We start from the raw sequence: 26,448 nt of genomic DNA on the forward strand, positions 1-26,448 counted from the left end.
TTTTGCCAAAGAGGATGACTATACACTTTTGGCATTTAGCTTGAGGCCATGGCTCTGGCACCAGTTGTCTGTTTCTATGAGGCCCCTTTGGAGGATGCTTGTGTCAGCTGGAGAGTCTATTATGGTGCCCAGTTTGCAGTCATCTGCGAACTTGGTCAGCCACAGTCCTTCCATGTTGGCCTGTACCTCCGAAAAATATATACCGAACAAGAGAGGTCCCAAGACTGAGCCTTGTGGGACGCCACTTGTAACTGGTTTGGAGTCTGACATGGCTCCAGCTATTCTAACCATGTGGGTTCTGTCCTTGAGCCAGTTTGCAACCCATCTAGTGACATAGGGGGTTATATTTAAGCTGGTGAGCTTATCTATAATGCCCGAGTGGGGTATTGTATCGAAGGCTTTTGCGAGGTCCAGGTAGGCTGTGTGGACCACCTTCCCCTCGTCAATGGCCTTGGTGACTGTTTCAAAGAAATCGACCAGGTTTAAGAGGCAGGATCTGCCCTTAACAAAACCAAACTGGGTAGGATCCAGTGTCTGTTTGATTGATATGCAGGTGCATTTGACTCTGTTTCCATTTGCCGTGAATGCACTGCCCTGCCAAGTGAGCCCCCCATGCATAGTCTGATGAGTCTGTTGCTAAGGTTTGGGTGGCAGGGGGTAGAATGAATGGCAGTCCCTTGTGGTAGCAGGCCTCTGCCCACCAAAGGAACTCTGTCTTTATACAAGGAATGATAGGAATCATTGATTCCAGGTCCTCTGAATGTTGACACTATAGGCTTTTTAGATACCATTGTAGTTTCCTCATATGCAGTCTTGCATATGAAATTAGTAGAATGCAAGAGGCCATGAACCCCAGGGCTTGCAGGATTTTCCTTGCAGATAGCTGGGTCTTTGTGGCCAGTAGTTTGAAGTAGGCTATCAAATAAACTTGTTTCTTTGGCGTGAGGTAAGCCATCTGGGAAGTTGTGTTCAAGCTTGCTCCCAGGAATACAATTTGTTGGCAGGGTACTAGACGAGACTTCTTTTTGTTTATGGTGTACCCCAGTGAGGTTAAAAGTTTCTTTACAAATGCCAGATGATTTAGTAGCATGTCCTGGCTTTCTGCCTGAATTAGACAATCGTCCGGGTATGGGTATATTTGAATATTTCTTTGTCTGTAAAATGCAATGACTGGAGCTAGGCACTTTGTGAATACCCTGGGCGCATTATATAAGCAAAAGGGAAGTGCAGAGACTGATAGTGCATGTAGCCTACTCTGAAGCATAGGTATTTCCTGCAAGATTCCCTTACTGGAATGTGCAGGTAAGCTTCCTTTAAGTCTAAGGTTGCCAACCAGACATCTTTGCCTAGCATAGGAAGCAGCTGATGAAGTGTTAGCATTTTGAATTTTGGGATTACCAAAAAGGTGTTTAGAATAGAGAGGTCCAGGACATGATGCCAGGAGCTGTCTTTTCTGGGTACCAGGAATAGTCTTGAGTAAAAACCTTGTCCCCTTTCCTCTTGGCTGAATTGCTCTGATACTTAAGAGAGAGAACCTGCTGTTGAGCCTCTGCCCACTGATTTGGGGGTAGGTCTGGCCAACCGTTTGGGGTTGGTAAGGTGTGGAAGTGGAATCTGTATCCTTGGGAAACTATATTTAAAACCCATTTGTCCTGGGTAATGAGTTCCGAGTTTTTTGCATGCAGTGCAATCTTTCCCCCTAAGGAAGCATGACGTTGAGCAGGGCAGGGAAGGATTAAGGTTAAGTCATTGTGACAGTTTTCCACAGGGGGGTGTCTTACTACCTCCAGCTTTGGAAGTGGAAGCCCCCCACTGCTTAGGCCTGTGAGTACCTTGAGACTGTAGCCTAGGTGGTCTGCTTTTCCTGGGTTTGAACTGAGAAGGCCTGGAAGAGACAGGAAAGGACCAATTCTTAGACGGACAATGCCTACTGAATCTGGGAGGCTGTACTTGCAGGAAATCTTTAACAGTCTGCATAGATCTAGTTTTTTCCTCCATATTTTTAAGGACGACTTCTGCTATGTTGCCAAATAGGCTATCTTGGTTTAAGGAAGCATCCAATAATTTAGCTTTAACATGATCTGGCAAATTTTGCTCCTTAAGCCAATCATGCCTTCTAAGAACAGACCCAGTGACAGCAGCCATGCAAGATGCTTCTAAAGAGTCAAAATCACATTGCAAAGTATGTTTACCAACTTATTCAGCAAAATGCATTAAATCCTGTAAGTCGTTATTTTCAGCACAGTCAGGTATCAACATAATTTTCTGTTTAAGTAGTCCCATAATATGTTGCTGATACTTTAACACATGAAACTGGCAGTTTAAGGCCCTAATGGCCGAAGTAGCAGAAGTGTATACCTTCTTACCCCATCTGTCCAAGGCCCTGGAATCTCTATCAGAGGGGGGGTAGGGTTTTTGGCAGTAGTAGCCTTAATGCCTTTATGTCCCTGGGAAATGGTCTCTGGGAATGCAGTAGGATTCTTAAAAGGAACTTGTGAGAGTCAGGTACTCTGTAATACCGGTCAGGTTTCCTGTGAGCTGGAGGTAAAGTGCCTGGGGCCAGGCTAGATTCCAAGAAGGCATCATCTACAATGTCCAGGACAGGAGGGATAGCTAAATGTCTGTGTTGAGGTAGGAGTAAGAATTCCCTAAGCCTCTCTTTTTTGGAGTCAGAGTAATCCTGGCTTTCCCAGCGGAAATGCTCCCTAAGAGTGTGCAATGTTTCACCAAAAGAAAAATCCTCTGGAGGGGAAGCAGAGGGAATGGAGTCCTCTGCATCAGAATCCTCATTGGTAGATAAGGCAAATCCTGGTAATCAGAAGAAACAGAAATTTCAGAATCCTGATCAGAACAATCAGAAAGAAAATCAATTCTAGGTCTCTTAGAGGGAGAAGGCTGGCTTCCCCTAATTAAAGTAATAAGGTCTTCAGCCATTCTTATTTGTTTTTTAGGCATATGGGCCTGACCATGCGGTTTGAACGTTGGTTTTCTAGGCATGGATTGAGCTTTAGGCCTTGAAGAAGAAGATGGTGTCAGTTTGAAACGCAAGTCCGTAGGCCTGAATACATCCTCAGAAGCCGGTGCCAGTACAGTGGCTCCGGACCCATCCAAGGTAGAGACATCCGTAGGTTCCATAGTCGAAGAAGTATCTTGTGGCATACTGGACTCCGAATGGGTCTCAGTAGAGGCCTGCAAATCTGAAGTAGTGGTTATCAGGGGCTGCGAAAGCGCCTCACTGAGTACTGGCGGACTGGTGACTAGCTTAACGGAAGTGTCGTCAGCAGCTTTGGACTTATGTGGTCTGTCTCTGTCTTTATCTTTAAGCTTTTTCGGAATGTCGGTAGTTGGATGGCTTACTGAAGCCATTTCTGGATAAATAAACAGACTACCGAAATAGTTTGCTGCAAAAATGGACTGACGACAAATTGTTCGAGGATTGAATAAGGCACAAAACTGACAGTGAGGGACATCGTGGTCTGGGCCTAAGCAAGGAATGCAGTACGAATTAAAATCTTTATGGAGGTATTTGCTTTCCACAGGTAATACAATTGTTAACTTTTACTGACATTGGTTTAGAGCAAGAAAAAGGATCCCCAACAGGGTACTTTGCTTTTTTGAAGACTTCGGTTATGAAACTCAAAAATGAAAATTTCAGGAGTCGGCCGACCGTCACTTGCGAACTGCTTCTGCTTCGGGCACCCCGCGGCAAGAAAGACTGATGAAATGGCGTCGGCTGCATGCTTTACACCCCTGACTACCGGACGTCATGGAAGAAGAGACAGCATCCGACCCAGGACCCAAGACTTTGATATTCAGGCCGGCTGAGGGCTACCTGCAGGCAGATAACCCAAATGTAATGACTGCAACAGTGAAACACGAAGAACATCTTTCTCCATTCTCTCTAAATCATTTTAAGAGGTATGCCAATAAATCTAATAAATGGGAGGAAAGGAAAGGAATGACCTGAAACGGGTCAAGGGAGAAGGTAAAGAAAAACTGACTTTTCTTGTTAGAATGGTTTGAACATACTTGGATAGGCCTGTGTAGAGAATTCAGAGGATAACAGGAACAAATTTTATGTAGTGAAATTCTAAAATAAAAAGTAAAGAGAACAAACTGACTTTTCCTGTCAGAAAAAGACAAACAAGTTTGGGTTGGCCTCTGTATAGAACAGAGAGGATAGGAGAAAACACATTTTTATGTACAAATACAAAAAGTTCTATGCATGGTAGTCCAAATTAGTGGAACAGACTGAAAAGGTTTAGAGAGAATAAAATGTATTCACTTTAAATAAAATAAATATATTTACTTTAAACTCTTCATTATGAATGCTGGGAGATTGTGTCTGCTGCTAAGAGTGGCAAGTGAAATCTGAAAGACAAAGAGGAGCAAACAATGCAATATGGGATAAGTAGGAAGCCCGAGTGCTGGAGTAGCTTCCCAGTGATAAACTGCCAACTTGTATCTGTCACAAGGGTGGATAACCCGATCAGAGACAGATTGAGGGGACAATACAGGAAATGCAGAAGATTTTAGCAAACCAAACACTGCACAAATGTCAAAACATCCATAGGGTTACTCACCTGAAGCATACAACTGTGATAATCCTTAATGCGCTGCTGCCAGAACTTCTGTAGTGACAGCATGCTTCCAATACCTGCCTCATGGAACACCTGCTCCATCACATCAGGAAATGGAGTTTGTCCTACACGTGCCTCTCTGTCCACTGCATATCTAAGAAGTCTTGTGAATTTTAAATAGTATTCATGTGTAATGTCTGTCAGGGTCTCAAGGATGCTTTCACTTGTAGCTTCAAAGCCTGTGTGAGCTAGGATAGTAGCAACTGACTTGTACAGAAGTTGTCGACATGATATCCAGCTCAGCTCAGTAACTGGCTCCCCTTTTCCTCTGCAAAAAAGAAAAAAAAAGATTATCAAAACAAAGAAGGCACAGAAAATGAATAGGAAAAGACTTGGTTGACAGCCTTGGACAGAAAATAATTAAGCAACACACTGCATCACAACTACATAATGCTCATTAAATAACTGAAATTACATCCATGTAAAGTACTTGTCAGACCAGCAGATTTTGAGGAGAAGTCATGGTAACAGCAATCATAACATTACCTTCTTTGGTACCAGGCAATTTTTCCATGCTGTTCTCACTTCCTATGTAGACCTATGTGCTCTTGCTCTTGAGATTAATCTGTGGTGTGAGCTGCAAGGCTTCTATACAAGTCTAGTGCTGTTATACACATTTGGATCTTTAAGCCAATGACCAGGCAGGAATACGTGTTTTTGCTAGGCAGTGTCCAATTCCAATAAACACGCATCAAAAACAAGGCCTACAGAATTCTGAAAATTGCAAAAGCACACAAACTATTTAAAACTACACAGAAACTCATGGTAAGGAAATGGGTGGGAGGTATTTCCCTATTAGAGGGTTTTTTTTCTCAAAGATTCACTATTATGGTACTTTAAACAGCTGTACTATTTTTTGGGGGTGGGGTCACTCACCTGAAGATCAAAAATGAGCAGTATATCTCTTGCAGTACTAGATACTTGTGGAAGATGGACAACTACAGCATCCATGGATGAACAAAAACCTGCAGTGGTCTATCCTGTCAAATTAAAGCATTAGAGAAAATGGGTTTGGTCAAAGGCAGATTGTCTCTTCATTTTTTTTTTAAATCAAATAAAAAGCTTATCACATTTTCTGCTAAGACTATTTCTTACTGTGTACTACCACAGCTGTCCAAATACGTCTAAGGTAAAATGTTCGCCTGTACTTTGGTAGCCTGGATACAACCAGGGGAGCTGAATGGACTGATTTAGAGGGGGAAAAAGAAGGCAGGACAGCATTAGGCATAATCCCCCAGAGAACACAAAGTATGGAGATATACACATTAAAGATGGACATTTATCTTTATTGTTTAATTTTATTTCATTTTAGATGTGTTAGGTGCACAGGTCCAAGGATGCCCCTTTCAGGCAAGACCTTGGCCTTGATGATACAGCATCAAATACAAAGTTAAAAAGACCCAGGCTGAACCTGCAAATGACCATGATTTGATCAGCACCCTACACTTGTAAGTACCATTTTTTGATGAAAGGGTAACTTCACAAAGTAAAACTGAAATAAAAGGTACACATGCCATACAGCTTATCTATTTTATTTATCCAATCACAAACAAAGCTTGTGCTTAGAAAGTACAGTTGTGTACACTTACCATAAATGTAGATGTTCGAGTGTATTCACTGTTGCAGTCATCACATTTGGGTTATCTGCTTGCAGTATCCCCTAGTCGGCCAGATTATCAAAGTCTTGGGTCCTGTGTCGGTTGCTGTCTCATATTCTATGACGTCGGGTAGTCAGAGGTATAAAGCATGCAGCCGATGCCATTACATCAGTTTTTCTTGCCCCAGATGTCAGGTGTCCCCCTAATGGGAAGCAATTAAATATATATATATATATATATATATATATATATATATATATATATATGTACACACACACATATACATACATACGCATTATATATATATATATATATATATATATATATATATATATATATATATATATATATCTATACACACACACACACACACACACACACACACACACATGTCCAAGGTTATACCTCCAACAAAAAAGCAAATACACCAAAAAGCTTTTAAGCATAGTAAAGGAGAATAGACGTATAGCCAAAAGAGGTCAGCGGGCTGGAGGGAGGGTAACCAGGACTGCAACAGTGAATACACTCGAACATCTACATTTATGGTAAGTGTACACAACTGTACTATGTTCACTGTTGCAGTCATCACATTTGGGTAGATTCCCAAAGCTAAGGATGGGAGGAGGAATTTGGACAACATTAGGACCAGCTATAAGGCCCTGGAAGACTGCAGTGGCAAAGCCAGCTCTGGATTTAGAGAAAATTGGCAAATGGTAATGCTTGGTTAAAGTATAGTACAGTTTTGTACCTACCATAAATGTAGATGTTCGAGTGCTCATACAGCTGCAGTCATAACAGATGGGTTATCCTGCCGTCAGGCGGGTCCTCGGTCGGCTGAATTCCAAAGTCTAGGTCCGGCGTCGGTTGTCGTCGCTTCTTCCCTGACGTCAGTGCGGCAGGGGTATATAAAAGAGGCAGCCGACACCATTTTCTTCAGTTTTTCTTGCCCCAGATGTCAGGTGCCCCCAGAAGGAAGGCAAACATAATGTTATGCAAAGATGCAATGTTGATAAATCAAAAACAGTGGTTGCAAGCAAATACACCATAAAAGAATACCCCAAAGAGGATATATGAAAAGTGTTTGTCATAAGGCCTGTCCTAAGAGGGGATGGAGGGAGGGAAACCTGGACTGCAGCTGTATGAGCACTCGAACATCTACATTTATGGTAGGTACAAAACTGTACTATGTTCATCGTGCATACAGCTGCAGTCATAACAGATGGGTAGAATACCAAAGCTAAGTAAGGGTGGTAGGCACTAAGTGGAACTAGGATGGGCTAGGATGCCCTGCAGGACTGCAGTGGCAAAGCCCGCTCTAGATTTTGAGTATAGTGGGAGGTGATTGTGCTTGGAGAAAGTGTGCACTGAACTCCAGGTGGCTGCTTCCAAAATATCCTTGGTAGGGACCCCCCTGAGGAAGGCTGCAGAGGTAGCTGTGGCTCTGGTGGAGTGGGATCTGATGCATGCAGGCACGGTTTTTCCATGAAATGAGTAACAAAAGCGTATGCAGTGGGTTATCCATTTTGAAATTGTCTGTTTGGAAATAGCCTTTCCCTGAGCACCTGCAGCATAGGACACAAAGAGTTGCTCAGATTTCCTGAATGGCTTTGTTCTGTCCAAATAGAAACGAAGTTGTCTGTGAATGTCCAAGGAATGTAGTAATCTTTCCCCTTTGTTTTGTGGATTAGGATAAAAGGTAGGTAAGTGAATAGTCTGATTCAAAGCTACACTGGATACTACCTTTGGCATAAAGGTAGGGTTGGTTCGTAAGGAAACTCTGTCCTGATGGAAAATGATGAATGGTTGCACAGCCATGAGGACCTGTAACTCCGAAACCCTGCGTGCTGATGTGATAGCCAGAAGAAAGGCTGTTTTCCATGACAAGTACTGTAACTCTGTTGAAGAAGCTGGCTCGAAGGGAGGAAGGGTCAGCTTTTCCAATACGAAGTTGAGGTCCCAAGCAGGGACTGGTGGTTTCCTTGGGGGTTTTATATTCTTTGCCCCTCTGAGGAACTGCCTTAAGAGAGGGAGAGAGAATAAAGGAGGATCTGTGTTGTATTCTGCAGAAATGGCTGAAGCGTGGATCTTGAAGGAGGAGAAGGAAAGTCCATTGTTTAACATCTCCGCTAGGTACTGTAAAATTTGAGGTATATTTATTATCCAAGGATTCTGTCCCTTTTCTTGATTCCAGGCACAAAATCGTTTCCATTTGGCGGAGTAGGCCTTTCTAGTAGAAGGTCTTCTGGCCTCCAAGATGACATTCTGCACCTCCTTGGAGAGGAGAAACTGTTGGGAAATCGAGGAATTCTCTATGCAGCTAGATTTAGAGTTTTGAGATTGCTGTGAAGGCTTTTGTAGTTGTGCTGGCACAGCAGAAGAGGGACTAGAGGTAGGATCCATGGTGGGGAATGTGTCAGGCTCTTCAGGAGCGGATACCAGTATTGTCTTGGCCAGTCTGGGGCAATGAGAATCATTTTCGGCCTCTCTGCTCTGGCTTTTAATAGAACTTTGGGCAGCAGAGGAAGAGGTGGGAAGGCATAGACTGTCAATGTTGCTCAATTGAAGGAAAGTGCATCCACTTTCCAGGCCTGTGGATGGTAGGTCCTTGAACAAAATTTTTTCAACTGGCAATTTCAGTGGGTAGCAAAGAGATCTATGTCTGGCTGTCCCCATGCCTGAGTTATCTTTGTGAAAACTTGAGGATGCAACTTCCATTCGTGTGGATCTGTTATATTTCTGCTTAGGTTGTCTGCCAGTGTGTTTTCCTTCCCTGGCAGGAATTGTACCTGTAGATGAATTTGCAGTTCCAGTGCTGTGTTCCATAGGGTCATGGCTTGCCTGCACAGGGGGTAGGAATGAGTTCCCCCCTGTTTGTTTATGTACCACATCACTGTGGTGTTGTCTGTCCTTATCAATAGCTGGCCTGGATGTAGTAGGTCTTTGAAGGTCAAAATAGCCTTTTGCACGGCTAGCATTTCCTTTTGGTTGATGTGAAGGTGCTTCTCTTTTCGGGTCCATTTTCCCTGAATGCACTGATCTGTCATGTGTGCTCCTCAGGCGTAGTCTGAGGCATCTGTAGTGATGATTTGAGTTGCTTGAGGTACACAGAACGGAAGACCTGTGTTTCTTTGGCAAGCTTGAGTCCACCACAAAAATTCCTTTTGAAGGTATGGAATGAGTGGTATAATTGCTTCCAAGCTGTGGCTGTGTTGAGACCATAAGTTTTTCAGGTACCATTGAAGTTTCCTCATATGCAGCTTTGCACATGGGATTAGTAGGATGCAAGATGCCATGAATCCCAGAGCCTGCAGGACTTTTCTTGCAGTTAGCCTGGTGTAAGTTGCCATTTTTTTGAAGTATTGAGACAGTTGCCCTTGCTTGTCTGGCATGAGGTAGGCCATCTGGGTGGTTGTATCCAAGCTGGCACCCAGGAAAATTATTTGTTGAGAGGGTATTAGTTTTGATTTCTTTTTGTTGACTGTGTATCCCAGGAAGTTCAACAGTTTTATTACAAACGCCAGGTGCTGCAGTAGTATGTCCTTGCTGTCCGCTTGGATCAGGCAGTCGTCCAGATATGGGTAGATTTGTATCCCTTGTAGTCTGCAGAAGGCGATTACTGATGCCAGGCATTTCGTAAACACTCTGGGCAGTAGATAAGCCAAAGGGCAATGCAGAGAATTGGTAATGGGTTGAACCTGCAAGAAATCTGAGGTATCTTCTGCAATCTTGTCTGATAGGGACATGCAGGTATGCCTCCTTGAGGTCCAATGTTACCAGCCAAGACTCCTTGCCCAGCATGGGAAGAAGTTGCTGTAATGTGAGCATCTTGAATTTTGGCACCTGTAGATATGTGTTTAGGATGGATAGGTCTAAGATAGGTCTCCAATCTTTGTCTTTCCTTGGTACCAGGAATAGTCTGGAATAAAACCCTTGACCTTGTTCTTTTGCAGGTACCTCTTGAATTGCTTTCATGTCCATGAGTGCTGAAACTTGTTTTTGTGCCTCTGCCCTTTGATGTTGTGGCAGGTTTGGCATGCCTCTCATTTTCGGAAGGGTGTGAAAGTGGAACCTGTAGCCTCTGTCTATAATGTCCAGAATCCATTTGTCTTTTGTAACAATATGCCAATTTTTTGAGAATAATGCCAGTTTTCCGCCCAAAGGTGCTGCCATTAAAGCTTTGCTTGGCAGGTGTAGGGGGAAGTCATTGCGCCTGTTTTCTAAAAGACTGTGATCTATCTTCTCCACCTCTTGGGGTTGGTGCTTGCCACTGTCTGGCTCTGAAAGATCCTTGAGGTTGCCCTCTACCCCTTGGGCGCCTGCCCCTTTGAGGTCTGTCCGTGGCTGGGAAGGACCAATTTTTTGAAGGCCAGTTTCTGCTGAAACGTGGAGGCTGTACCTGCAGGAAATCTTTCACTGTTTGCATTGATTTCGCTTTTTCCTCCATTTTCTTTAGCACCTCCTCAGCTTTAACACCAAACAATACATCTTTTTGAAGAGGTGCATCTAATAATTTAGCTTTGACATGATCTGGTAAGGTTTGCTCTTTGAGCCAAGCATGCCTACGTATAACAGAACCCGTAACAGCAGCTCTACATGAGGCCTCTAAAGCATCAAAACCACACTGCAAGGTATGTTTACCCAGTTGCTCTGCACCATGCAACAAATCCTGCAACTCTTTTAAATCTGGTTGGTCTGGTTGTGTCATCTTGCTTTTCAGCTTAGATATCAAAAACTGTTGATACTTTAACATATGGAACTGACAGTTTAATGCCCTCATGGTTAAAGTGGCCGAGGTGTACACCTTTTTCCCCCACCTTTCTAAAGCTCTGGAATCTCTCTCTGAAGGTAATGGGTTTTTAGCAGTAGAGGCCTTAATTCCCTTGGGACCCTGTGAAATTGTTTCTGGGTCAGTAGTATGGCTTTTATATAGGAACTGGTGAGAATCAGGAACCCGGTAATACCTGTCTGGTTTAACAGGAGCTGGAGGCAAAGAATCTGGATTAAGGCTGGCTTCTGTGTACACATCATCCAATATATCTAAAACAGGAGGGATAGCCAGAGGCCTATGCTGGGGGAGCAGAAGAAATTCCCTGAGCCTTTTCTTGGAATCTGAGTAATCTTGGTCTTCCCAGTGAAAGTGTTCCCTCAGTGTATGCAGGGTTTCCCCAAAAGAGAAGTCCTCAGGAGGGGAGACCGAGGGAATAGACTCCTCTGCATCAGAGTCTTCGAATGGAGAATAGGCATAATCCTGGTCCTCAGATAGTTCTGAGGTAATAGAAGCTTGATCTGAGGAAGGGTAGTCTTCCTCTAGTCTGGGCCTTTTGTCAGAGGGGGGTTGAGAACCCCTGATAAGAGTAATCAAATCCTCAGCCATTTTAAGCATCTGTTTTTTAGGCATGGTGCCTTGAGAGGGGTCTGAGGAACCTGTTTTTTGGTTTTCATGGCTGCTTTAGATTTAGTGAAGGCTTTAATAGAGAAGGAGGAAGGCCTGAAAACCCCTTGAGAAATGGCAGGCCTGTCTAAATTCTGAGTTTCCCCGCCAGGAGTGGCGTCGGAGTCTGTAGTAGGAATGGGGGCCGAGGAGCCTGCGACCTCTGGTACTGAAGACACCGGTGATGCATTGTCATCGGTACTCAGGGGCTGCGTAGGCGCCTCGCTGAGTACCGGAGAACCGGTAGTCGGCCTTAGCGTGGTTTCAGTATGTGGCGTGGACCTCGTATATCGGTCCTTATCTTTGCGTTTTTTGCTCAAAACTGGAGTCGGAGTATCTGACGACATAATATAATTAAATTTTTTGCCAAAAAAGTGAAGGGCGAACTCCGCCCGACGCTTAATAGTGTGCTTATTGAATCTAGCACAAAAACGGCAGCCCGAGACGTCGTGGTCTGGGCCTAAGCAAGGTATACAGAAAGAGTGGAAATCCTTATGCGGTATTTGCTTCCCACATGAAATGCAATTATTAACTTTGTCTGACATCGGTCTGAGGCAAGAAAAGTTTCAACGGGTACTTAGCTTTCAAGAAGACTTCGGCTGAAATACTTTCGTAAATCTCAGGAGCTGGCCGACCGGCACTTGCGAACTGCTTCTGCTTCGGGCACCGCGCGGCAAGAAAGACTGAAGAAAATGGCGTCGGCTGCCTCTTTTATACCCCTGCCGCACTGACGTCAGGGAAGAAGCGACGACAACCGATGCCGGACCTAGACTTTGGAATTCGGCCGACTGAGGACCCGCCTGACGGCAGGATAACCCATCTGTTATGACTGCAGCTGTATGCACGATGAACATGTACAGAACACCAAGTAGCAGCTTCTAGGATGTCCCTGGTAGGGACACCTCCGAGAAAAGCTGTGGAGGTAGATGCAGCCCTGGTTGAGTGTGGTCTTATCCCCTGTGGAACAGGTTTTCCATGGTGCTTATAGCAGAAAGGATTGCAATGACCTATCCATTTAAAAATGGCTTACTTTGAAATGGCCTTCCCCTCTGCTCCTGCAGCAAATGCCACCAGCAGTTGCTCAGATTTCCTTTGAGGTTTAGTCCTGTCCAAGTAAAATCTAAGTTGTCTGTGCACATCTAAGGAGTGCAGTATCCATTCCCCTTTGTTCTGTGGATTAGGAAAGAAGGTTGGCAAATGAATGGACTGATTAAGAGCCACACTGAATGCTACCTTGGACATGAAGGAGGGATTGGTCCTGAAGGACACCCTGTCTGCATGAAAGATGATGAAAGGCTCCACTGCCACAAGGGCCTGTAATTCAGACACCCTTCTTGCTGAAGTGATTGCTAAAAGGAAGGCTGTTTTCCAAGAAAGGAATTTTAACTCTGCACTTGCAGCTGGCTCAAAAGGAGATAGAGTGAGTTTTTCCATTACAAAGTTAAAGTCCCATGCTGGAGATGGGGCTCTCCTGAGTGGTCTTAAGTTTTTGGCCCCTCTGAGGAACTGCTTGAGCAGTGGATGAGAGAAGAGGGGTGGTTCCATGTTGTAATGAGCTGAAATGGCTGAGGCATGAATTTTGATGGAGGAAAAAGAAAGGCCCTTGTGAAGAATCTCAGTTAAGTTTTGAAGAATCTGAGGTAAACTGGGCGCTGCTGTGCCCATCCCTTGAGTTTGGTTCCAGGAACAGAATCTTTTCCATTTTTCAGCATAAGATTTTTTAATACTAGGTCTCCTTGTCTCCAAAATGACATCCAACACTTGTTTACGAGGGATGATGACAGAGATATTAGGTAATTAGCCAGGCTGCCAGGTTCAGTGTTTGAAACGGAGGATGCAGAATCTGGCCCTCCTGCTGGGACAGCAGGATAGGTGTCTGAGGCAGGTGCCATAGAGCCAGCAGTGACACACTGCGCAAGAGGGGGTACCAGTGTTGGCGTGGCCAGTCTGGTACAATCAGTATCATCCTTGGTTTGTTCTGTTTGATCTTTAGTAGTACTTTGGAGAGGAGAGGCAGAGGAGGAAAGGCATAAACTGATAGACTTATCCTGCTGAAGGACAGAGCATCCACTTCCCAAGCTTGTTTGTGGGGAGTCCTTGTGCAGAATTTGTCCAATTGGAAGTTCTGGGGGGAGGCAAACAGTTCTATATCTGGACTCCCCTATTTGTTTATCAACATGTTGAAAGTCTTTAGTTCCAGTTTCCACTCGTGTGGGTCCATGAGATTTCTGCTTAGTTCGTCTGACAGTGTATTTAGTTTTCCTGGCAGGAACTGAGCCTGTAGATGCACTTGGTAGCTAAAGGCTGTGTTCCACAGAGCCATGGCTAGTCTGCAGAGGGGGTATGAATGGGTACCCCCCTGTTTATGTACCACATAACAGTGATGTTGTCCATCTTTACCATTAATTGTTCTGGAAGAATGTGGTCCTTGAAGGCTGTCGGAGCATTCTGTACAGCTAACATTTCTTTTTGATTGATATGCAGGTGCATTTGACTTGGGTTCCATTTGCCTTGAATGCACTTCCCTGCCAGGTGAGGCCCCCATGCATAGTCTGATGCGTCTGTTGTTAGGGTTTGGGCGGTAGGAAGTAGAGTGAATGGTAGTCTCTTGTTGGTGGCAGATCTCTGCTCACCAAAGAAACTAACTGTAGGCAAGGTATGATAGGAATCATTGCTTATAGATACTGAGAATGTTGACACCATAGGCTTTTTAGATACCATTGTAGTTTCCTCATATTCAGTCTTGCATATGGAATTAGGAGAATGCAGGAGGCTATGAACCCCAAGGCTTGCAGTGTTTGCCTTGCAGATAGCAGGGTTTTTGTGGCCATTAGTTTGAAGTAAGTTGTTAAATGAATTTGTTTCTCTGGCGTGAGGAAAGCCATCTGGGAAGATGTGTTCAAGCTTGCTCCCAGGAATGTAATTTGTTGACAGGGTACAATATGTGATTTATTTTCGTTTATGGTGTACTCCAGACAAATTAGCACATTTTGTACAAATGCCAGACGATTCAAAAGTATGTTCTGGCTTTCTGCCTGAATTAGACAATTGTCCAGGTATGGGTATATTTGCATATTTCTTTGCCTGCAAAATGAAATGACTGGAGCTAGGCACTTGGTGAATACCCTGGGCGCAGTAGATAAGCCAAAGGGCAGTGCAGAGAACTGATAGTGCATGCAGCCTGCTTTGATGCATAGGTATCTTCTGCAAGAGTCCCTGACTGGGATGTGCAGGGAGGCTTCCTTTAAATCCAGTGTTGCCAACCAGGCATCCTTGCCTAGCATAGGAAGCAACTGGTGAAGAGTTAGCATCTTGAATTTTGGGATCACCAAAAAGGTGTTTAGGATAGAAAGGTCAAGGATAGGACGCCATGAGTTGTCTTTTCTGGGTACCAGGAAAAGTCTTGAGTAGAAACCTTGTCCCTTTTCCTCTTCCGGTACAGTTTGAATAGCCCTTATGCTTAAGAGAGAGAGTACTTGCTTTTGAGCCTCTGCCCACTGATTTGGGGGTAGATCTGGCCAACCGTTTGAGGTTGGTAATGTGTGGAAGTGAAATCTGTATCCTTGAAAAACTATATTTAAAACCCATTTGTCCTGGGTAATGAGTTCCCAGTTTTTTGTCTGCAGATCAATCTTTCCCCCTAAAGGAGCTGTCAGTTGAGAAAGGCTTGGAAATTTTAAAGTTAAGTTATTGAGACCTTTTACCCTGGGGGGTGTTTTACTACTCCCCGATTTGGAAGTGGAAGTCCCCCACTGCTTAGTCCTGTGCGTACCCTGGGACTGAAGCCTGGGTGTTCTGCTGGTTCTGGGTTTGGACTGAGAAGGCCTGGAAGAGGCAGGAAAGGACCAGTTCTTAGAGGGCCAATGCCTACTAAATCTTGGAGGCTGTACTTGTAGGAAATTTTTAACAGTTTGCATATATTTAGCTTTGTTGCCAAACAGGCAGTCCTGATTTAAAGGGAGCATCCAGGAATTTAGCTTTAACATGATCTGGCAAAGATTGCTCCTTAAGCCAAGCATGCTTTCTAAGTACAGACCCGGTGACAGCAGCCCTGCAAGATGCCTCTAGTAAATCAAAACCACATTGCAAAGTATGTTTTCCAACTTGTTCAGCAGAATGCATTAAATCCTGTAAGTCCTTATTTTCAGCACAGTCAGGAATCAACATCATTTTTTTTCTTTAAGCAATCCAATAATATGCTGCCGATAATTTAACATATGAAACTGGCAGTTTAAGGCCCTAATGGCCAAGGTTGCAGAAGTGTTGACCTTCTTACCCCATCTATCCAGCGCCCTGGAATCTCTATCACAGAAGGTAGGATTTTTGGCAGTAGTAGCCTTAATGCCCTTGGGTCCCTGAGAAATGGTCTCAGGATCTGCAGTAGGATTTTTTAAAAAAGGAACTTGTGACAGTCAGTAACCCTGTAATAGCCATCAGGTTTTCTGAGTGCAGGAGTTAAAGAGTCAGGGGCCAAGCTAGATTCCAAAAAGGCATCATCAACAATGTCGAGTACAGGGGGGATAGCTAAAGGCCTGTATTGGGGCAGGAGTAAGAAATCCCTAAGCCTCTTTTTAGAATCTGAGTAATCCTGGCTTTCCCTGCAAAAATGCACCCTAAGAGTATGCAAGGTTTCACCAAAAGAGAAATCCTCTGGGGGGGAAAGAAGAGGGAATAGAGTCCTCCGCATCAGAATCCTCATCGGTAGACAAGGGTAAATATCCTGGTCATCAGAGGAGATAGAAATTTCAGAATCCTAATCATAAGTATCATAAGCAAATTCAGTCCTAGCTCTCTTAAAGGGGAAAGTTGATTTCCCCTGATTAAAGTAATAAGGTCTTCAGCCATTCTTATCATTTGTTTTTTTAGGCATAGAGGCCTGACCATGCGGTCTGGTCGTCTGATTTCTAGGCATGGATCGAGTTTTAGGCCTTGAAGAAGATAGCGCTGGTTTAATATGCAAGTCAGTAAGCCTGAATACACCCTCAGAAGCTTGTGCCTGCACAGCGGCTCCGGACCCATCCAAGGTAGAGACATCCGCAGGTTCCACAGTTGAAGCATCACGTGGCATACCGGACTCCGAATGGGTCTCAGTAGAGGCCTGCAAATCTGAAGTAGTGGGTATCAGAGGCTGCGAAAGCACCTCACTGAGTACCGGCGAACTGGCGACTAGCTTAGGAGGAGCGTCGTCGGCAGCTTTGGACCAAGGCGGCCTGTCTTTATCTTTGCATTTTTTCAGAATGTCGGTAGTCGGGACCGAAGACCTATCTGGATAATTGAACAGAGTACCAAAATATTTAGAAGCATAAATATACAGATGACGAATAGTTTACTATTTAAATAAGGCACAAAACCAACAGCGAGGTAAGTCGTGGTCAGGGCCTAGGCATGGAATACAGTACGAATGAAAATCTTTATGAGGTATTTGCTTTCCACAAGAAATACAATTACTGACTTTTACTGACATCGGTTTAGAGCAATAAAAAGTTTCCCAACGGGGTACTTAGCTTTAGTTGAAGACTTTGATTCTGAAACTCAAAAACGAAAACTTCAGGAGTCGGTCAACCACCACTTGCGAACTGCTTCTGCTTCGGGCACCGCACGGCAAGAAAGACTGATGTAATGGCGTCGGCTGCATGCTTTATACCCCTGACTACCTGACATCACGGAAGATGAGACAGCAACCGATTTAGGACCCAAGACTTGGATAATCAGGCCGACTGAGGGTTACTGCAAGCAGATAACCCGAATGTGATGACTGCAACAGTGAAACACGAAGAACATCCAGCTTACTGCTGTAGAGTGTATACACTGATTGCTGTCCTCCACAGTGTGCTGTCTCTAGGATGAAATGTTAAAACCAGAATCCCATCTGCCCAAGCTGGTGACAACTCAGTTGGATGCAAAGATCCCATGGTATCTGTTGAAAAGAGTAGGGTATCACCAGCTGAGAAGAGGAGGGGAAACTCCCTGGTGCCTCTGCAAAATTTGTCCAAGTGGTATCCACCTTGGGTCTTTCCTGAAAAGAGACCACTAGCTTACTAGGACGAACCCAATAAGCAAAGGATGATGGATGGATGGACAGGCATATGTGTGTGTGTGTGTGTGTGTGTGTGTGTGTGTGTGTGTGTGTGTGTGTGTGTGTGTGTGTGTGTATTTGTATTTATATACACACACACACACACAATCGATACAAGCTTAAAATAAAGAAATGTCCAAGGAGACATTAAAATCTTCACTGCTTACACTGACAAATGTGAGCTGGTCAGTTAGTGCGATGGTGAGAAAATGGGATTCAGGGCCATGTAAAACTGCAACAAGAAAGACTTCATTACTGTATCTCTGAACTGAACATAAGCATTGCCAGACTTGATTAACAGTAGTATTCTCTCTGGCATCAGATGCATCATTTTAGCACAGACACACATATACACACACGCAAGCACGTGCACACACACACACACACACCGCATGCGCACACACACCGCATGCGCACACGCCGCACACACTGCACGCACACACACCGCGTGCACATACACTGCGCGCACACACAGACACTGCACGCGCACACACTGTGCACACAGGGACGTATTACATGCATACTAATATTTATCTGGGTCCCTCTTAGAACACTGAATGCCCAGAACGTCAGTGTTCAGAACAGTGACCCCAGAACTTCAAAACAGCAGGATGGTGAACAGCCGTAACTGAAGTACAGAAGATCAAACAGAGCAAGTGGTGATTGTACAAGACAGCGATACAGCAGGGCTTGGGGTTTTGTCCATTCCCAGTTGTAGTGCGATCTTGGAGTTAATATATACAAGTAGGAGGAGATGGGGGTGCAGCCCCTCACGGGGGGTGCAAGGGAACTTGCCCACTACACCCCTCAGGTAAATTTGATCTTCCATTATTTGGTGTCATGGCAGTTTGCAATTCTACAGTTTCGAGCTTCTGGGGGTCTGTATTCTGAAAATCAATGTTCTGAACATTTGACTTTCTGGCATAGACCCATATATCCATATCTATGTATATTTATCTAAACAATGATACATACTGTCAAAGGAAAAAAACTTCAAAGAACAATACACGTAAGGTTCAGTTAAGGCACTTTAATTTACTTGCCGCAAGGAGACAAAAACATGCAAATACAAGGATTTGTCTAACTACTAGCAGGAAGTATGTTCATTCTTATACTGTTTTACAAGACATGGCCTTCTAAGCTGACGTAATCAAACACAACTTTTAGCACTGTTCTACAGCAGATGTTACTCAGATTTTCTGCTGACATGACTAGATTTGTGAGAAACTTTTCAGAAAAACAACCTGGCCTTGGTGATCAGTAATCCGTTTACAAGCTTCTATTGTACAGTGTTACATTTCAAGGTACTCTTCTAATACAGATACAAGCAAATGCTGATTGCAGTTCATATTTTCAAGCAAGCTTTGTCCTAATTATCTGCAACTTCTACAGCTGTGTATTTTCTCATAGCACGAGCGGAACTCCTTGTCTAGGTTTATACAAGTAGTACTGTTCTATTCATTATTTTCCTAACGCAAGCAGAAATCATCTGCTTCTCAGTAAATTTCCAAGGCACAAGCAAGATTTTAGCTAATAATACAAGGTCAGAAAGCAACTGCAGTTTGTACAGATTTATGCAGTATGAAATAGAATAAATGTGTTAACCCTTTTCAAACTCTAAATGCACTAAACATATTACTAATACACACATCAATACATATTTTTCTAACACATACAGATAGATATTTATATACAAATATATCCAATATCTGGCTCTCTCTCACAAATATATCCAATCTCTCTCTCTCTCTCTATATATACAGATATACATATATATATATATATATATATATATATATATATATATATATATATATATATATACATATTATGTATTTTGATATATACATCAGCACATATCTTTATAGATAAATATATTATAAACACACACACACAAAAACCTCCACCCTCATGTCTTCACTGAAATTGCCTACACTGAACAATCTCAAAGAAGTGAAAGGGTAACTGCTTTGTTTTAACAGCAGTCACTTTCTTCCTCCTATAATAAAATTTTACTCAGCTGACTAAGTCACTGAATTATTTGGCTGAGCTAATCTAGAACCACAGACACTTCCATGGGAAAGCAGATGGCCAATTAGCACTAGCCTCATTCTCCCCAGATTGGCACATTAGCGTTCCACTTCACCTGTGAGATCACTCTCTGCACTGAGGCACTTGCACGGGGAAAATCTCAGCACTAAAGCAATGTATGAATCTGAAAGGTTTAGTGCATATACAGGGCTGTACTTTTTTATTATTTCTAAGTGAATATATGAATTCGATACTAACGTATGCTTTTTAATGGAGAACAGTAGTTATTTGATAATGTGAAGATTAAGCATATAGGCCAGTCATCAAGTACAATGCCCTATTTGGCATGTACCTCACTAGGCACCTGCAACAACTGAAGAGGCCAAAAAATACCTCACAAAGAGGATCCTAGGCCTTAAACACTTGTCCTATATGGACAGACTCAAAAAAACTCCAGCTATTCTCAGTCTCATATTGCCTACGTAGAGGGAATCTCTGCTGGACTTACAAAGCCATGTCTGACCCAGCTCTGTTAGAAATGCTACATCTAAAGAAATCCCAATCCCTCCACACCACATGCTCCAGAGACCTCAACCTCATTACCACAATCAACAGAACATGCTGGAGGGGCAAGTTCATAACCCAGAGACTGCCCATGCTCTGGAATAGACTTCCCATACATGTCGAGCAGAGCACCTCACTAGCCCTCTTCAAGAGAAATCTTGATGAGTGGATGGGAAGTAGAAAATTGACCCCAGGGATCACTCCAGTGGCTCTACTCGACAGAGGCCCTGAGAACTAAGGTCGGGTGGCATGATGTCAGGGTAATCCTATGGGCTAGGCTTGTAAAGACTCCAGGGCCATTAGCCTAGTACACACCTATGAACTTATGAAAAAGTGTTAAGCAGCATTTTTCTGATGTAACTGTCACTAAAATGTTTTCCAGGAAATATGCTTAAAAGATCACATGCAGCCATTTTTTGCACACACTTGCTGCCTCTCTCTTTCTTCTGGGATGACAGGATGGCTTCTCACTCTGTAAATTCAACTGACTGGATATTCTGCTTCATTTTACAATTATTCCCTGCTCAGAAATCTTGGCCATGCCTGTCACTTTGATGATGCAAAGTTGATCTTTCCTGTACTTTCTGTACTACTTGGCCTCTTTCTCCCTCTCTCTCTCTCTTTTTTTTTTTTTTGGTAAGTACATATGTTAATACTGTACACGGGTTGAGTGCAGTATGTCTGTTTATTAATGCAAGAGGTTTTGCATTAGCACGCATTTTCTGGGCAAAATGAACTATAAGCTAGGAAACTTTAATGTCTATCATTAGTGCCCAACAGCAATCCTCAGTGATCTACTAGAAAATTAAAAGTTTTACGAGGGATGGACAGGGTAAAATTAAGAGGCAAAATCTGACACATTCTGCAAAAATCATGGACAGATGAAAGGTAAGATTTAGGGACATTAACAAAATCAGAGAAAATTAAGACTCATGGTGTACTTGTGTGACTGTGAAACAGAAACTGCTTTCTTATTTGTTCTCACATAAAAGGAACACATACTGCATGGGGTTTGATGATCTGATTAGCCACCAACAATGTATAACTATAACCTTAACATTGAAATTTAGACAAAGCCAATACAAGCAAGACTGCTGCAATCTGAAAATCCTCCCTCTGTATGCCTTTCTCCCTCTTGTTGACTAGGTGCAGTGGTGCTGCGGTTAAAGTTGTCACCTCACAGCGAGAAGTTCTCCTGTTTGATTCTCAACTGGGGTGCCTTCTGTGCAGCCTCTGCCTGTTCTCCCTACGTTTGTGAGGGTTTCCTCCCACATTCCAAAGACATACGTCTGGAAAGTTTCTCTCTGGGCCTTCGCTGAAATTGGGCTCTGTCGCAGGCGGACTTTCCCAGTAAACAAATGTAAATTAAAAAACTAGAAATAATGGACTTCACTGACCCCGATGTGAATTCAGCACACTAGCAAAGCATCAGAACTTTCTGCAGAGTAATCAGTGAGGGCAGAGCATATTATGATTATAGGGTCAGTTTTTGAAAGAGATCTTCCTTAAAAATAGAAGTTGAGAATGCAAACTTAAGTAACAGAGAGACAGCTACTGGGGAAATGCAAATTCCTAGGACAGGCAATACTATTTCTTTGATGTCTTAAGTAAAGGACCACTTTTATGTCTTTTAAGGTAGTAGTGATGAAGACCTGTGGAAATGTTGGAATGCATGCTGATATTACAGATATGAAACTGCATGGGTGAATAGTGCCCATGCTTGAAATATTTGTATGTATGCAAGACAAGCTGGCTTGATAAAGGTGATTTGGGTGCTCAAAAATACCTAGTGTTAAACAGTTCAAGGGGGCCTTTCTTTTTTGTAGATATTCATGCTGCAAATCATTTCTCCTTCTGCAGAAGGATCATCTTGTTGCAAGTCTTCTAGCCTCTTTCCGCTTTAGGGACAGACAGGACCAGGGACGAAAAGGCTCACAGTGTGTGTAGATCAAGGCAGAGGATTTTGTCTGCTTCTTATATCAAAAGATCCTTGTGAAGGGAAAGTGTCCAGGACACAGAGCTATACCACTACAGCAGAAGGGTGTATCAAGGTTGCCAATGCACAGACAATCATGATTACTTTTGTTCTAACCTTACTGGCTTTGAGAAACACTTTGTGGATTAGTAGAAATGGAGGAAATCCATAAAGAAGATCCTGGTTCCATAAAAAGGAAAATGCATTTATCCTCCTCCACACCAGTCTAGGAGGAGGAATGGAACAGAATACCTGAGTCCAACAGTTCTGGTTTGAGTCAGACAGACCCACACCATGGTCACATTACATGTGTTCTCTGACAGAAGACATCCAAATGCGGCTTCCATTTTGAATAGAAGTCAGAATGATATTCTACTTGCACAGTCTGCCATATTGTTATGAATTTCTGTGAGATGTGCAGCTAAACGAAGGCTGTTATGTGGTCCAGTCCCAGATCTGAATAGCAGTATGACTACAGGGATGATGTGAACTTAGGTTCATAGGTTGGTACTAGGCTATCAGCCCTAGGGCCTATGCAAGCCTAGCCATAACAATTCCCAATTCCCTGGATATTTCTTCCCACAATATTTACTTCTCTGGGCCCCTTATGTGACCTAACTTTCAAACAAAGTATGTTCAGTGTTGAATGAAAGTGCTTCTTTATTGCATAGCTTATAAGCAAAGGGATTGTGTATAGATCAAGGAATGTTATTATCCCACTTTACTCAGCTCTCAATAGGCCAATCATTAAATATAATGCCCCCTTTGGCATGTATCTGTCCAGACAAGTGCAACAACTGGAACTCCCAAAGAGATATCTTAATAAAAAATAGAAGGCCTAAACAATAAATCCTACAAGGACCACTATACATCCCTGTCACTTTACTTGGTATTCTACGGATTGCTAAGATGTGACCGGTCTCCTGCATATAAGGCATACAATGACATTATTTATGGATCTACTCCAAATCAGCAAGTCAAATGGCATCAGAAATATTTGGTCCAGGAGCTAAACCTCTTTTGTAAAATCAACAGAATTGTTTGGAGAAACAGATATAGCTCGCATAGGATGCCCCTGCACTGGAACAGACTCCCCATTCAAGTAATACAAAGCTCATCCCTGTCTATCTTCAGGCACAACTTAGATCTTTGGATAGGTAATACAAAATTTACCCCAAGACTGCACCCTGTATTACTAATGGAATGACACCATTCATGGATCCCCTCAAATTATCTAAAGTGTGATCTTTGTTATTCTTACTAGGGGGTAATATATAATTATTGACCAGTAGATGGGTAAGGCCAGACTAACACCAAATGGGATAGGTTAGTTCAAGCAGCAAAAGAAAAATTAAAATTGCCTGCAAGGGCAGCTTAGCCTTGGACTTACCTGTGAAGCTATCAGCTGTAATAAAACAAATTAATTAGGTCAGCTGCAGTTCCTATCTCTGCTTAGAAAATGCACTAACTCTCAAGCTGTGCAAATTCTGACCAAAGAGAATATTTTTGAAGAAAACAACTATTGCCTTTACTTTAAGGTAGCATGAGCTTGAATGTATGTATTTTAATGTATGTAATGTGTTTATATGAAATTATCGATGTTATAATGTGTCTTCGATCATTCCAATCTATTAAACAATGTACAGATTAAACAAAATGAGGAAAACAGTGCTTTCCTGTCCTTCCCTCACCCCTGCATGCAACCGTTTTGTGTAGCCACTGAAAAGAGGCTGTTAGCCTAGTAGGACTAGCCTGGTCAAGAAAGTGTAAATAAATAAATAAAGTTGCATATACTCACTCCTTGATTAAATAGCAGTAGAAACTGTAGTATCTGAACTATTCTGCTATGTAATCTACAAAATCTTGCAATGGGCAGCTATATTTAAACCATATCTATAGCACACACAATCCAACAGCTCTTGATATACCTTAACAGCACTGACAGCATTCATATATACTACAATTTAAATTCCCAAAAAACACATTATCTCATCAAATATAAGTAAACCAGCATCTAATCTAACACCCTAACAGAAATCCCAACACACAGATAATATCATATACTACTACACCAAACCTACATTCAATCTTTCCAGAAGTAGTGTGAAGCAATAACACCTAATCACAACAGGTCATAATACAGCTGCCTATAGCTAACTTAGCTCACAACATCCCTACACATTACCAGTTTGCACACATTAGTTAAATGTAATCCAACAAAATGCATCTGATATGCAAAACAATGAACTTTAAACTAATATAGTCCATTTCACTTTATTTCATATAGGGGTATACAGTACAGCCCCCAAAGTGCTGGAGACCTTATTAATCAGCTTATCTTGATTTCAGTTCCTTTATAAATTCTGTACAATTGAGTGGCTCTTGGCTCATTTATATAAAGTGAAGTATTTTTATTGAATAATCAAACTTTTATAAGCTAATTAAACTACACTATCTGTATCTCTAAGTTTGTTTGTGGTAACATTCCTTTACTGTGCTTTTATATTAGGAAGACTGGGATTATTCATCTAGTGACAGTAGGTGTTTACCTAGTCTATCTGAGATGGGAAGCACACAAAAGGGCTCTAAGTATTTTTTTCTGCAGTTTCCTTATAAACTATGACTGCACTTTAGCACTTTCAAAAAATGTACCGTCTGCTGCTGCTTGAAATAGTTAATTGCATTGCATTACATTGTATCTGTTAGTTGTATGGCTGTTGTAGGTAGTTTGCATGGTCTTGTTACACTTGGGCTCCAAACCAGCTATTCTACATTAAAGGAAAACTCCACCTTAGAACTCAAAAAACATATTTTTTCATTGTATTTTTGTTTTTGAGCTATTTTAATGCCTCAAAATCACTCCCAAGTGCTTCTTTTACAATGTTAATGTGTTTCTCTCAAAATGGCAGATGATGGGGCCTGCGCTGGTAACGATCTTATTTTCTTGCTTTCCTTCCTTCTTCCCAGAATCCATTTCAAGTCCTCTTTAGATGACTCATGCCAGACATAAGGAAGTGATGCTGTTTTCTCATGCCATTAAAATATAATGGCAGGACGTTGAAGCACTGTCATCTAAACACACCTTCTGTAAAAGAACTGCTTCTCTGTTTACCTGACTGAGCCTCATTTATCTGTCTGCCAGAGCTTGTTCTATGCTATAAATAGCCGTTAGCTACTTGCAGCAAAAGAAAGCAGATACATTTTTTTTTTTGTAAGAGGAGTCTTTTGTAGTTCTAACAAACTTGATAAACTCTCCCCCATACTCTCATGTCGAGGTGTGAAAACTCTCACTGCAGTAAATTTTCCTTTCTGTACATTTACAAGTGACAAGTAGTAGGACTCTAAACTTAGTCTGTCTACTACTTCCCAATGCCTTCAGTGGGAGGATTTTTCTCTCTCATGAATGACGCAGACTTAAAATGTTTTTTACTAGTTCCTCAATTACTTCTGTCATGTTCTCCCTCTTTTCTTCTATTTCGTATTTATTTATACTTTGGTAACAAGGAAAGTGATCTGGTCCCAGGACCCTTTTCAGCCACAACATAAGCTACACTGGCAAAGATAACAATTATTAAATGCACTTATCAATACAAATAAAAAAATACTGACAAAGACACTGACCAATATTGCATGTGGAACACATAGCCAATGTGTCACATTGACAAAGTAAATAATTTTGCAACATTTACTAGAATGTATATATTAGTAATGCTTACCTATAACTATGTTGTTTATTATAAATAATTCATTGTATACACACATATTGCACACACACACACACACACACATATATAGTGTGTGTGTGTTTCTGCATATGTGTATGTATATAAAGTACATGCGTACAAAAGCGTGTGTGTGTGTGTGTGTGTGTGTGTGTGTGTGTGTGTGTGTGTGTGTGTGTGTGTATATGCATTTAAATAGGTTCATAGGTAGGTACTAGGCTATCTGCCTGAGGGCATTTAAAAGCCTAGCCAGAGTGTGTCGGCTTTCGCCGCCCCATTGATTAATTAACTGATCTTCTGTCAAGCAGAGCCAATTAAGTGATCTCAGGGGTGTATTTTCTGCTACCCATCCACTCGTCAAGGTTTCTCTTGAAGAGTGTTAGTGAAGGGCTCTGCCTAATGTAGTTTGGA

At 42.5% G+C, this 26,448-nt stretch overlaps 1 protein-coding gene across 1 annotated transcript in view; it reads right to left on the minus strand.

Annotated features, from left to right (window-relative positions):
- The window catches only part of SUPT7L (SPT7 like, STAGA complex subunit gamma), a 562,956-nt gene that overhangs the window by 304,184 nt on the left and 232,324 nt on the right, over positions 1-26,448 (minus strand). The window contains exon 2 of the mRNA XM_044085093.1: positions 4,584-4,908. Within this exon, the coding sequence (XP_043941028.1) occupies positions 4,584-4,908 (325 nt within the window). The remainder of the gene's footprint in view (positions 1-4,583; positions 4,909-26,448) is intronic.

Source organism: Protopterus annectens, chromosome 1.part1 (genome assembly GCF_019279795.1).
Source record: "Protopterus annectens isolate FY-2018-M chromosome 1.part1, PAN1.0, whole genome shotgun sequence".
Lineage (NCBI taxonomy): Eukaryota > Metazoa > Chordata > Ceratodontiformes > Protopteridae > Protopterus > Protopterus annectens.